This window comes from Diprion similis, chromosome 12 (genome assembly GCF_021155765.1).
Source record: "Diprion similis isolate iyDipSimi1 chromosome 12, iyDipSimi1.1, whole genome shotgun sequence".
NCBI classification, from domain to species: domain Eukaryota; kingdom Metazoa; phylum Arthropoda; class Insecta; order Hymenoptera; family Diprionidae; genus Diprion; species Diprion similis.
In genome coordinates this window covers 13,095,139-13,108,280 of record NC_060116.1, presented here as the reverse complement: position 1 = coordinate 13,108,280, position 13,142 = coordinate 13,095,139, and the positions used below count along the sequence as shown (strand labels likewise).

Here is a 13,142-nt window from a genome sequence, read left to right as displayed (position 1 = left end):
ATAATTTATGCTGTAACGAACCGCCTGAAATCCGGGCAAAGTGATAAAGCCGAGAGTTTGCAGTTCACTGCATTGTTAAAGGCTCGTGAATGCGAAATTTTGTGTACACACCTGCTGTACACAGGGGTTGTGTTGTTGTATAGTAATATGATCGAGTGGCGAAAGAGGATCTCGGGTTAAACGATCACCATTCATCACGCCTATCCTCTTTTATGCCGTTTTTCATATTCATCTCTTTTCCTATATACACACACATTATTCTATCTCTCTTTCTCTCTCTCCCTCTCGCGTCACAGGTGGAATTCAACCGCTGCCGATACGTGCCGGGAGCGAAATATGAACCTCCGGAGCTTCGCCATGCTTCTACCCTGCGGCATATCCCTCTTTTCCGGGGTCGAATTCGTCTGCTGTCCCAAACACCTCAAGGGTGAGTATATCGCACAAAGAATTAATTATGCGTCAACTCATGCATGCGCCAATTTTCAGTCCTATGAAAAAACAAACTTAAAAAATAACAGGATAAAAAAAAAAGTCTCTCAAGAAGTCTAACTTACAGGGTGTAAAACGAACCACTCTCAAAGTTTGTTAATTTTTTCACCTTCTGAGCACCTTCTGTGCAAGGGGCTCGGTTTTATCGACGTCACTCACGAGGGACTTCGAACAAGACCCAAGCTGTGTTAGGTATTTTTATATTCAAAGTCACTCTCCAGTTGAAGAATCGACCTGAAAATCCACGTCCCGTTCGTCGTGATACTTGACTTTTATACATCGGAACGTTGAATAATTCAAGGTCAACAATGAACTTTTGTCACCCTTTTCGACCAGCTCAAGTGGTTCCTCTTCCTTTATTTTCTGTATATTTTTTTCTTCTCTTCTTTTATTTTCTTTAAACCCTGGGGCATACCTTTATATACATATATAGATACATGTAAATCGCGGTGAAATTCTGTTCGCACGAATTGATACGGAATATTTGTACAATTTATATACATAACTTTGTGCAATACTCTGCAGGAAAAGAGGAAGGAATTTTCCAGACTAGGAATTGTTGCACCAAAAGCAGGACACATGCGGTGGCAATCGTACGATCGTGTATCTACTCTGGCTAAAGAACTGCGTATAATCAGTTGCGGAGTTCATCCTTGGTACGAACAACCGTATACAACCTACAACCTTCTCCAATCAGTCGTGAAAATCAAGCTACAACCATCCACTCGATACTTCAGATAGGCTGGAGGGATTTTGTCCCTCTCGATTGCTTCCCGGCTAACGGAACGTCCAATAAACGGCCGAATCGAGTAACTGATTGACAGAATGAAAGGCTGAACGACCCAAGGGCCGAAGCACAGCACGGCCGAATCCTGCAGAGACAGATACGATCATAGCGTGATAAGTTTCGCGGATTTTTCTTGGTCCATGTTCTTATACTCATCCGTATCCTGGTGAAACGGGGAATCATTTTTTTTTTTTTTTTTTTTTTCCCCCCCTATTTCTGCGATACGTATGTGTGTAATATATGTAACAGTTGTTCTTGTTGGAGTTATTGATTTTCTTCGATCAACTCTCACAAAGCTGCATTGCAGCTGGATGCAAGAGAAAAATGACGAAATTTTATAACGCTTTAAGACGTCTTCAACCACGCCCTGCAGGATTCAGGATTCAGAAAAAAAAGACACTCGGCGAAAAGATTTTCTACGATACAGTTGTTATACTTGGAGAGTAAATAAAATGATGGAAAGAAATTGAATAGCGTGGAAATTTTGAGATTCGTGGATGAAGGAAAAACAGTACAGAGTTCCGTTCGGGGGAAAGAGAAAAGGAAATCACGGACAGCTGTTGCGCCATTTATGGAATCTAAATGAATTCTGAATACGGGAATCGATTTTTACAGTTGGTTTGACGGTGGTGAAGTTTGGACGAAGATCGAAACGATGCATCACCAATGAACACAATCAGAGAGAGGGGAAAAAAAGACGTCGAAAAGCAAGAGTGAACGCTATGAAAACGACGTCGAGACCCGTAAAACGTCTAACGAACAAAGCGACGGAATGTATACACTGCAAGTGCAGTGTTTGAGAAATGATCGGTGGCGGCGAGCCCTTTGAGTCACATGGTTCAGAGCTCCGGCGTCGGGTAAGGGTTGGTTTTATGCAGAATAAGGAGTGACAGTGCAAAGTGGAAGTGGCTACGGCGAACCAACGGAGGTGTGTTAAATGAACAGAGAGATAGGGGTGGGCAGAGGTTGTATAATACGCACACACAGACACACCCCCACACCTATGTCGACACACATACAATCACGTGCAGCCAGCCATCCAGCCGGTGGTGGAGGAGAGAGGCTTTCTGTTCGTCGTTGACTGGCTTGCTCGTGCAATCAATAATGTAAGCTGACGACTGCGCGTCGTACGCGATGGCGATGCTGGCGATGGCGAGGGTGAAGGAAGACGAGGTGGCGGAGGTGGAGGTGGAGGTGGAGGTGGAGGACCAGGAAGGTTCGGCGCGATTCGGGCCCCCTCGGCGTCTTTGCCTGCACACCGAAACCGTCACCACCATGAGTCGCGTCTGACCGAAAGGGGTTGAAAAATTTCTTCCACAAAAATACATCCCGCACACCTTATACTGTACACACCCAGACTTATGTATGTACGTCTGTACAGGTGGCGGCGTGTGACGTACTTTACCAACCAAGGAAGGAGAAAGACCCTGACGGATATGTGTGCGGATTTTGAAGGGATTTGATAAGGGTATAACGCGGAGACGTTTCTCGCTCCAGGCCAATATCGCTGGAACGTGACGCCACATATCCCAAGCCACTAGTGCGATGCACGGTGTGTCACGCCTTATGGTTCACATGCAACGTCATTTTTTCATATTTCTACACCGCAGGAGAGGCGACGAAATTAACTGTAATATAAATTTATAGCCAATCTATATGAGGAAAAAAATGATAAACTACTACTCGGTATTCATGAAGAGTATCTAATTATAGTCTTGAATTGAATTTGGGAAAATATTCTCCAAATCTTGAACGTATATCAATATCTTTTCACCGGATTCTCTACTGTATGTGGAATATGTGGATAATGGAAGAAATATACCGACACGAGCAAAAACCCACGTATGTAGGTATCAAGAATGATTCAACGTGACTTCGGGGTTATTCTTGACTCGGTTTTTAAGCATCGTTCCAAACCCTGCATCCCAAGAGAATCCACGTGTGCAGAGCCGAATGCGGATGAGTATTATACATGCCTGAATACATACGTGCATCACGGGCTTAACTAGGTGTACATATTGTATCACAGGAAAATATATAACATATGTCCAAGAGGAATGTATAAAAGGTGTTGTACATACATAGGTATGTGCAACATACGTAGGTAGCACGGCTACTAGCCACGTGACCTATTTGAAAAGTGCGGCATAGCGCAGCAGAGGATATGATATACATACATGTATCCAAAGTAGCGTGTAGATATATATAAACATATATGCATTTATACATACATACATACTGCTGCCGCTGCTGCAGTGCCTGCACCGAGTTTCAGAGAGCCGAGTTTTGCGGGTCAGCCTTTTGTTTTTTTCTCTCTCCGACGGTGAAGAATATAAAGTTCTCGACTCATCAGAGATGAGGCGCGTCTCTATTCTCGGAGAATGGTTCTATGCACTGCAGGAACGACTCGAGAACCTAGTTAGCAGCGACGTTACATCTTGAGCTGCAACAGAGCCAAATTAGCGTTCTTAGAAATTGTACGTCCAACGTGTGCTGATCCGGAACCCGGATGCAACAATTTTCGCAACGTTCTTCTACGTCGCGGTCATCTGCATCGCTCGAGGATCCTACTGTGCCAACGACTCTTCACCATCATCCGACTATTACATTCCATCTAACGATCAGCCGGGATTTTTCATCCCCTCGTTACCCGCCTCGACTGTAATAAATCGCGGTGTAAAAGGTGAAGCCACATCATCCAGCTCTCATGCTTATTATGGTATATGTATATGTATATACCTACATTTGGCTGCTGGAAAAGTGAACTCGTAAAATTCTCTGATTTTTCAACCTAAAGAACTTTCTGCTCACAGCTCGTGAACCTTGAAATTTTTACGGTTTATTGCCGAGAGTCGGGGAGCTGAAAATTGTGCCAACGTATAAGTATATAGGAACAGGGCAAGGAGAAGGAGAAAAACGAGCTAGAAAATAATAAAATGGAAAACTCACCCGCATATCGGATCCTGATATTCTATATTCGCTTGAATATTTTCACGGGTTAATCTGCTCATTTTTAAGGCAAATGCGTTCGCATTATACCTATAGAGCTTGATTCTCTTGCCGACGTATTTTGCATTGTAAAATCAAAAAAGAATATTTGCCATGGCAATTTTAAAACGAGCGAAAAAAGACTGTGGTAAAATTTCGCGGAATCAGAATGCCAATTGTATTATCGCCAAATCCGTTCCCGATAACCAGACTCTGCCGCTGCTGCTGTTACTGCACAAGACCATTCAGACCTCAAACAATAGCGAACGCCTTGAATAGGAAGGTATTCTGATAAATGGCGCCGTTTCGTAAAGGACTTTGCTTCCACCGTTGCCAGGGGTCTTGGAGAGTATTCGATTTGGCATTATTATACGTATATATACATGCACACTTTTTGTCCTTGTATACACATATATATATATATATATATATATATTATATACGCGAATTAAACCAGTGAGTTTATCCGCTCTCTGTAGAAAATGACAAGCTTTCACAGGGATAAAAAAGAGGATACAGAATCCTCGACGGATTTCGCGGGTAATTTATATCCTTGTCGTCTTTTTACCACAGGCTTAAATCTCCTTCAACCGAGTATACATATAGACGAGACATAGTCCAGTATTGCATAATACCTCCTCTTATGTGAGCCGTTGTATTGTCGTTTTTTTTTCTTTTTTCTACTATTATTTAACGCTTTTTTTATCTGCAGAAAATGTAAAACCAAAGAAGCCGGTCGACCTGCCAATTCCCAAAGGCGTCGACGAGGACGTGGACGAGGATGAGGACGATCTTGAGGACGAGGATGACCTGGCCGACGATGATAGTGACTCGGACGGTGACCTGGACGATGTTCTCAGCGACCAAACCGACGAGGACGAGAGCGACGAGGAGTACGTCGACGATTACGATACCACGACTAGGTAAGCTCGTGGATACAAGGTGACGTGGTTTTTTCGAATTATCACCGATTCTACAGCTGTAAATACCAGCTGCTGGGAAAATGAGACCACTTTTTGAACACGGATTTTTTCTTACAATGTGTTATATTATATTAATCATCCGAATTTACACGAAGCAAGAGCTCTTGAATGCGGGTCGTGAGGGCGAGTTGCCGAGTAAAGAAAAGGGGGCCTAGGGTGAAAATATATATTCGCCGTCAGCTTTTCTCTGGTAAAGAGTGAAAAATCGTGCCCGCGAGCTAAAGACTTGAAGTAGGGAATTATGATTATTCGTATAACAATTTCGTTCAAGACTCGCAAATCCTACTTCTTTTCGTTTCATTTCAACGAATGTCATGTCATATCTTTCCCGTGAGTCATGACGTGTTTCTATTGTGTTTGTTTTTTCTCTGTAGCCGCAAGGTGTGCCATGCATTTTGCATCTCGTTCTTCATTCTACATACATATATAACTATGAGTAGAACAGGTGTATGCTTTACACGCATAGTCTCTCACCCGGTCTTCTTTCGCAATTTTCTTTCTCCTTTATTCGTACCTACTATCAAACAGGAGAAGGAAAGATTGAAGAGGGAATATCAGTATATACATATAGATTCCTTTGTCACGTTTAAATCGTGTAGGTACACGCCTCCCTGCAGAAGCGATTTCAAGCTATATCGTCGAGCATACATTCCTCTTGCGCTCGTGTGTTGTGAGATGAAAATTCTCTTGTCGCTAAACATCGATTTGCATCTCGCATTTCAGTCGACCAGCTACAACGGTATCAACGACTGAAAAATCGGAAGTCACTCCCATGCCGCTTCCGGTGAGCTCGAGCACTCTTCAACCCTCCCAGCCCCACGCGACCCCCGACCCTTATCTTACTCACTTTGATCCGAGATCCGAACATCAGAGCTACAAACAGGCCCAGATGCGGCTGGAGGAAGTTCACAAGGAAAAGGTTACCAAGGTAAGTGAGCGCGACTATACGCACACATACTTATACTTAAATATCACCCTCCGCAACCCGGATACTGAAGGCAATTTATATACCAATACCAGAGAGTGAGTGAGATAAGAAAGAAACCTCCTTTCATGTCGGAAATCAAGCTTACGCATGTGTACGTCTCGTATCATACATTTGTAGAGTGAATCATGCGGTAAAAGGTATATATCCTACGTCATCTAACGATCGAGGCACCCGATTTATCTTATTTGTTCGTTGGTTTTATTAATTGAAATAAAAAAACAAATGTTATAAACATTTTGTTTACTGCACGTGGTACAAACCGCGGTATTGTATGATAATACTTTACGTTTTCTTTCAATTATTTACCGTTAAGACTTTTATCCGCGAAATCTGTGTGCTACAACGTTTTTAGGTGATGAAGGATTGGAGTGACCTCGAGGAAAGGTACCAAGACATGAGGGCACGAGATCCTGTTGCCGCTGATGCTTTTAAGCGGAAAATGACAGCCAGATTCCAGGAAACTGTTGCTGCACTTGAGGCTAGCGGCGCTGCCGAGAAGCATCAGCTTAGCGCTATGCATCAGCAACGCGTTCAAGTTAGTAATCTGCATGTATTTTACTTGCCTAGCCTGAAGTCTTACATGTGAAATACTTGATGTAGTAGCTTTTTTTAACCCACGTTGTAGTGGTATTTATTTTTAAGGGGGTAACAGAGTTGCGAATTTTTCACAAATGCTGCACTCAAGGCAGTCACAAGTTTTTCAATCACACAATCAAACTATTTCAATTACTATTTGTTTCTAACTTTGAATGTTAATGTAGGACAAAAAACCGCTGGGTGGGCAGGGTGTATGAAATTGCCGAAATTGATGTAGAAAAATGAAAAAAAAAATTCTTAAATGCGATAAGTGCACAGCAATTTTTTGACTCGGTGAAACCTGCAGCTCTTTACAGAATTACGTGTAATTATGTATATGAAATTACCCGGTTTTCCATTCCCGGTATTCTGTTCGTCGGATATTGCTGCTGGTGCTTACCAAACTCTATTATTTACTCCTTCTGTTTAGGAGGCCGTTAAACAGAGGAACGAGGAAGCTATGGCGTGCTACACAGCAGCGTTGAACGAAACTCCACCAAATGTAAGTCCCTGAGTGTCCATCCGGACGTAGGTACATAGATATGTACAAATATACATACCGCCTACATACGGTAACTATTATACCTAGGTACGAAAGCGTACGTAGCTCGAGCGTTGAAACGTATTTGAGTGTTGAGTTCGAGTAAGCTCGCGCTACCTTTACTGAGGTTTTTTCATTTAACCCAGTTTCCTAATGGACCTTTCATACGAGTCCAACTCATTTAGTAGCCGCGCGCACCTGCGTCGAGTCCGCGGGAAGAAAGAAGGCTTATTTTTTGTTTGTTACCTTTATGTTTTATCGTTATAGATGCACCGTATTCAAAAGTGCTTGCAAAAATTACTCAGAGCGTTGCACAAGGATAGACACCACACGATTGCCCACTACAAACATCTGTTGGACAGCAGCTTAGAACAAGCACAGAGAGAAAAACCTACCACTTTGGAGCATCTAGCCGAAATCGACAGAGTTACCAATCAGAGTCTCCTCATGTTGGAGCGGTGAGTTGTTATCGTTGACTTTTACATCTCAATGTCACAGATGCTTGATCAAAGAGTAAGCATATATAAACCAGATCTCAAGCGATCCACATATCATTTGGAATCCATCTCTGTTATCAGGTATCCTGAACTGAGCGCTAAAATTGGACGTCTGATGGACGACTATGTTTTGGCACTGAGAAGCAAAGATGAAACCCCGGGACTTCTTCTAGCTATGACCAGGGAAGCGGAGGCATTTATACTCGATAAATACGAAGCTGATGTAGCCAGTAAACAACAAGGTGAATATGTAGCGTTGAGTAATAATAAAATTGTATATCCTAGGAACATGCTTTGAAATAGTTTGTCCGATTATATGAGTCATCTGGTAATCTATTACTGCTGGATTCGGAAATAGGATATAAAGTTTCTTTTTTCGTATTGTGTAGGAGCGAATTTGTTTTCCAACTTTTTATGAAAGATTCTGATATTTTAGAATCAGGATCGACAGGAGTCAAGAAAACAAGGCATTATTTGAAAGGGATTAAATCTGAGCCAAATAACTGCCATCGCTGTAATTTGTTTAGAACCAAGTTGGGGAAATATTATCATTACAAAATGACTCATATGTATTGCAAAATGCTAGTTGCTTGTCAGTATGAATTTATCGTACTGTTTATCGTCATTTTTGTAGGATAGATTTTAACAGAATTTCTCGCCTTTGTGCTATATTTAGAAAAAGAACACCAAAAGCAATTGGAGAGAGTGCGCAAGGAACAACGAAAAGCTGAACGTGGGGAACTAAGAACCGAACAACAGCAACATGAAGACGGAAATCCGGTTGTTGAAAAGAAGGATGCTCCTCAACAGTTAGAACCGTCTGCAGCTGGGGCAGCCATGCATAACGAGGGAATTGTTAGAGCAGCTCACAGCATGACTCACGATAATTCTCATCCCGAAGTGGTAAGCCAGTTAATTTTTCAACCAAACTGCAAAAAAATAGTCATTTCTCTTGCATATTTTTGATCCCAATAATTGTGTGAAGAAATCAGGTTTAGTGCCACGATCTTGTGACAGCAATGCCGTGATTGTATGTTTAGGGCTATGCCGTCAGGCGCGAAGTATATCACAAGGAAAGTCGTTCCGTTTACTTCACCCTCGCTTTTGCTGGCATAGCTTTAATGGCTGCTGCAGTTGTAGGCGTCGCAGTGTTCAAGAGACGCAGTGCCAGGAGCCCTCACAGCCAGGTGACTTCTAACTCCGTGAAACAAATAAAGAATTATATTTATATTCTTTATCTGATAACCTTCTGAGCTTAAAATTATGAATTTGGATTGTTGACACCAGTTTGTAATTTTCCAGGGATTCATCGAAGTTGATCAGGCAGCCACACCTGAGGAAAGACACGTAGCTAACATGCAGATAAATGGCTACGAAAATCCAACCTACAAATATTTTGAGGTCAAAGAATAATTCAATCAATTTGCAATAAGAAAATTGGTCGTAGTACCACGTTTCAATCACTTTACCGTAATTTCTTTAGGAATCTCAACATTGTGTTAGAATCGAATAGAGTTTTTCTTAACGGCGTGGTTCACGTCGTCCAGTAGATGCGAGAATCGTAATTTTTAAACACTCAACTTCACCACTTATTCGGTGATACAAGTTTTAAACACAACTGTTCGGCGCTCTTCTGCTCGATTTCAACCACATCGTAAGATATCTCTTTCGTGACGATCTCGTTTACGTTAACAACATTGTTGCAATCGAGTCAACTCAAGCCCATAAAACACTGATTGTGTTGTTCATGTAAACGAAATTAATAATCGATTACTATTTGGAGTCCCTTAAACTTCGAATATTGGTTTCTTCACGCTAAGAATGCAGAAGAAAGGGCGTTATAGTCACCTATATTGTAGAAGTAAGTCTTGTTTTGGTTTTCTCCACGATGTTGTTTTTCTCTTGGTGAGAAATTCCAATTCATTTTACGTATCCAAGACTTTGCATGATTATCATGATATTTTTGTAACAACAGTAACGTATTATCGATAACCCGGAAGCGTTATTACAATATTCCATCAGATTGGTTTATTTTCTACGCTCTTTCTCTATTGTATTCTTAGGCTCTGATATTTTTCGGGTATGTGGCATTTCAGCGAACCCGCAGCAATTTGTGCAGCTTTCAATTGTAGCCTGATGAAAAACGGTAGCAGCTTACTGCAGAGCAAATTAACAATACTAATATAATATAGTATTATAATCGCGAATAACATAATACCCTCAAAGTATCAGAACAATAATACTAATTGTTAGCAATTTTCGACTCGTGCTTTTGTTATCAATTTCCACTGCCTTTTTTTTTTAAGTAATCTCTCACTCAGTACTTAATATCTTCTTAGACTAATACTATCACTTAAGAAATAAATAAATTTAAACAAAAATCATTAACGTATTTAAAGTTAACAGAAATAAAATTCTATCATTCCAAGCCAAGGTCCACTGTTTTCGAGGTGCTTGTGACATAATGGAAAATATTGGAGAGTCTTATTCGATTTTCTTGGAACATTCCGTTGATGATATTTCAAGAAAGTCATGCCAAAACTCTCGAATAAGAGGAACAGATAAATGGAGTTATTTTGAATGGCATATACCTCTACCTTCGTTGAAAAAGTGGTGGCTGTTGAAACAAGGATTTATTTCCTTTTTTTTGGAAATCGTTCATACAATAACTATCTTAGGATATTAATAATTACTAATTATATATGATGATAATATATTACACGTTTAATGCTTATATATTTGTATATGAACAAGAAATAATGACGCGCGCTTTGACCGAAATTACTATAAAATATATTTCACCAATATCTGTAGTATTTTTAAATCGACAAACATATTTCTGCGTTACCTCGTTGGTCTCGTTGGACTATTTTAAGGTGAAAAATAAAATCCTACACGTAATAATTCCTGATAGATTAGCGTATTACGGATACATGTGCAGATATAAATGTAATGAAGTGGAAGCAGGACAACAATTGTTACACGCCATAGTTATAGTCATAATGTTACGAACAAATTGCTAAACTGAAAAATTCGTACTTCGACGATAGATCACAATAAATTAATGAACAACTGAGTCATAAATGGTAAAACTACTTTCATATTAGCAAGTGATAATCTTCTCCATTCCGATTTACGAACTTCATTTATGACAGAATAAAACTACGCAGTCAAGAATTTGGGTATTTTGTTCTATTGCCGGAACATTTGCTTCCAAGTTTTTAAATGATTGACGTCATAACACGGCATAATGTGCATGAACCTATGTTGATATTGGAAAATAAACAATAATTGAACAATTTCATGTGATTTCGGTGAAATGGCAGCTTAATACTGACACAGATAATCATACACACACACACACGAACATAAATACACACAGATACACTTACACACTGCTAAATGTTATAAATAATATTTTAGATATATTAAGATGATAGCAATTACCACGTGAGTGTACTATGATGATGAAATACAACAAAATAGCATCAATAACATTAATAATAATGATACATATATATTAAATTAATTATATATTAATTATGTACCTATAGCATATAACCGTTATACATTGACACGTCATCGCATGTAAACTCGGCTCGACGATGGCACACAGATGATTAAGAATTTTGAGATAAGTAATTGGTAGTTGTCTGTTAATGGCAATACCACAGATAAACCAGTATTTCACATGGTCAACTTATTAACAAATTTAAATAACAATAATTAACTGAGCATAGCTGACAATAGTTTTTGATGGCAGCTATTATGCACTTCAATATTCATTCCTTTCGTCCACAATGGTTGCGTCAAGTGAATATATACATATAGACAATTACCAATGTTTCGTTTTAGAAGATGCTTAGAGAGATAGCAATTATCAGTATTAGTGGTCAGGGCATATCAATACATGACCCAAACGAATAAAAAATTAATATATTCTTTCACAAACCGTGAGTCAACGTCGAGCTACCATATATAAGTTTAAGAATTGATTTTTGTAAAGAGGTAATAAGTATATTATTAAATATGGAAGAAATAATTGACTTAGTTTAAAAATCACGTGAGATGAGAGAAAAGAATATACGTCCTTTAGTAGAAGTCCAGATTCGAGTGAAAAGAAAAATAAAAAATCTAAAAAAAAATAATAACTAAAAAATGGAAGTAGATTTTATTTTTACAGTTTTTTCGGTGTTGCTCTTAAACTATATTTATCTTCAAATCGTATTCATCTGTTTTAATTATAAGCAAATGTCGCGATAACATTTGCTCGTCTTATCGTATAAGACATTTATGTCTTCGCTGCAGGTGTCTCTCCACAGAACTTCTCATTTTCTTTCATACATTTCAATCGTAAAAACGCGTGTCTACTCACAGTTTGTTACCTTCAAAAGCACGTATTGCTGAATACATTATATAGTCGCTTCTTACGTAAAATATCTAACAAATTATAGATCTTGTGAAGGCACAATACTTTATGATATATTAAAAGAGACTCGAACTAAAGAAGGAAAAATAGAAAAGGAAAACATATTCTACGAATAATTTTTTAATTTCGACCAATTAGACGAAACGCAATTTTTCCATAAAATTTATAATTCGATAAATTAGGTGTGAAATGTTCGTTCGAGTCTGGTTAAAAATTAAATAAATAATGCATATGTCGGAATAAAAAACACTCGAAATATTAGTCTTTAGCTTTGCAACGGCGTATCGTTGTCACACTCGAATTAATTTCCCATTTAAAATTCTATTTCTTTCAGTATTTTGCAAGTATAATAATACATGTGACATAATATTTGTCATATAAATCTAGTATTTTTAATTTTGAATTACAAAAAACAAAAAAAAACAACAAACAGCAGCACGGGTACTTGTTTCCATATTCATCGTTGACGTTGCTTTCGGTTTCGCGTTGCAAAGTTTTTATGAAAAAATGTATTTAATAATAACATCACAAGTTTTTTTGTAAAAAATTTGAACGCGATTTAATTTCAGTACGGTACACCTCCCCACCCCCAAAGAACTATTGTGTTTGTGGATATATGTAATTTTACTTATCAATAAATAAATGAAAACGTAAATGAAAACTTATTCAATATTTTTCAATTGTGCACCGATTCGCCAACAATAAAATGGTGAACGCAGCGATACCATAGACGGAATCTCGTTCTACTGAACAAGACTTTTGAAATAGCAACGAAATAGGCTTGTGAAACGCCGTTACACATTAGTGTATTCAGATTGCAAGTTCAGTTTTTTTATTACCTTAACATGAATGTTTCAAGTGGCC

The 13,142-nt window shown here is 39.1% G+C and overlaps 1 protein-coding gene across 3 annotated transcripts in view; it reads left to right on the top strand.

Annotated features, from left to right (window-relative positions):
* The window catches only part of LOC124413714 (amyloid-beta-like protein), a 40,198-nt gene extending 27,516 nt beyond the window's left edge, over positions 1 to 12,682 (top strand). Inside the window, exons 6-15 of one of the 3 annotated variants that reach the window (XM_046894488.1) lie at positions 297 to 427; positions 4,977 to 5,187; positions 5,971 to 6,175; positions 6,597 to 6,770; positions 7,242 to 7,313; positions 7,620 to 7,810; positions 7,931 to 8,091; positions 8,526 to 8,752; positions 8,890 to 9,036; positions 9,152 to 12,682. In XM_046894488.1, the coding sequence (XP_046750444.1) occupies positions 297 to 427; positions 4,977 to 5,187; positions 5,971 to 6,175; positions 6,597 to 6,770; positions 7,242 to 7,313; positions 7,620 to 7,810; positions 7,931 to 8,091; positions 8,526 to 8,752; positions 8,890 to 9,036; positions 9,152 to 9,262 (1,630 nt within the window). In that variant the 3' untranslated portion in view covers positions 9,263 to 12,682. Of the gene's footprint in view, positions 1 to 296; positions 428 to 4,976; positions 5,188 to 5,970; positions 6,176 to 6,587; positions 6,771 to 7,241; positions 7,314 to 7,619; positions 7,811 to 7,930; positions 8,092 to 8,525; positions 8,753 to 8,889; positions 9,037 to 9,151 lie in introns of all 3 variants that reach the window. The other 2 variants (XM_046894489.1, XM_046894486.1) reach the window with 2 other exon arrangements.
* The last annotated feature ends 460 nt before the right edge of the window (positions 12,683 to 13,142 follow it).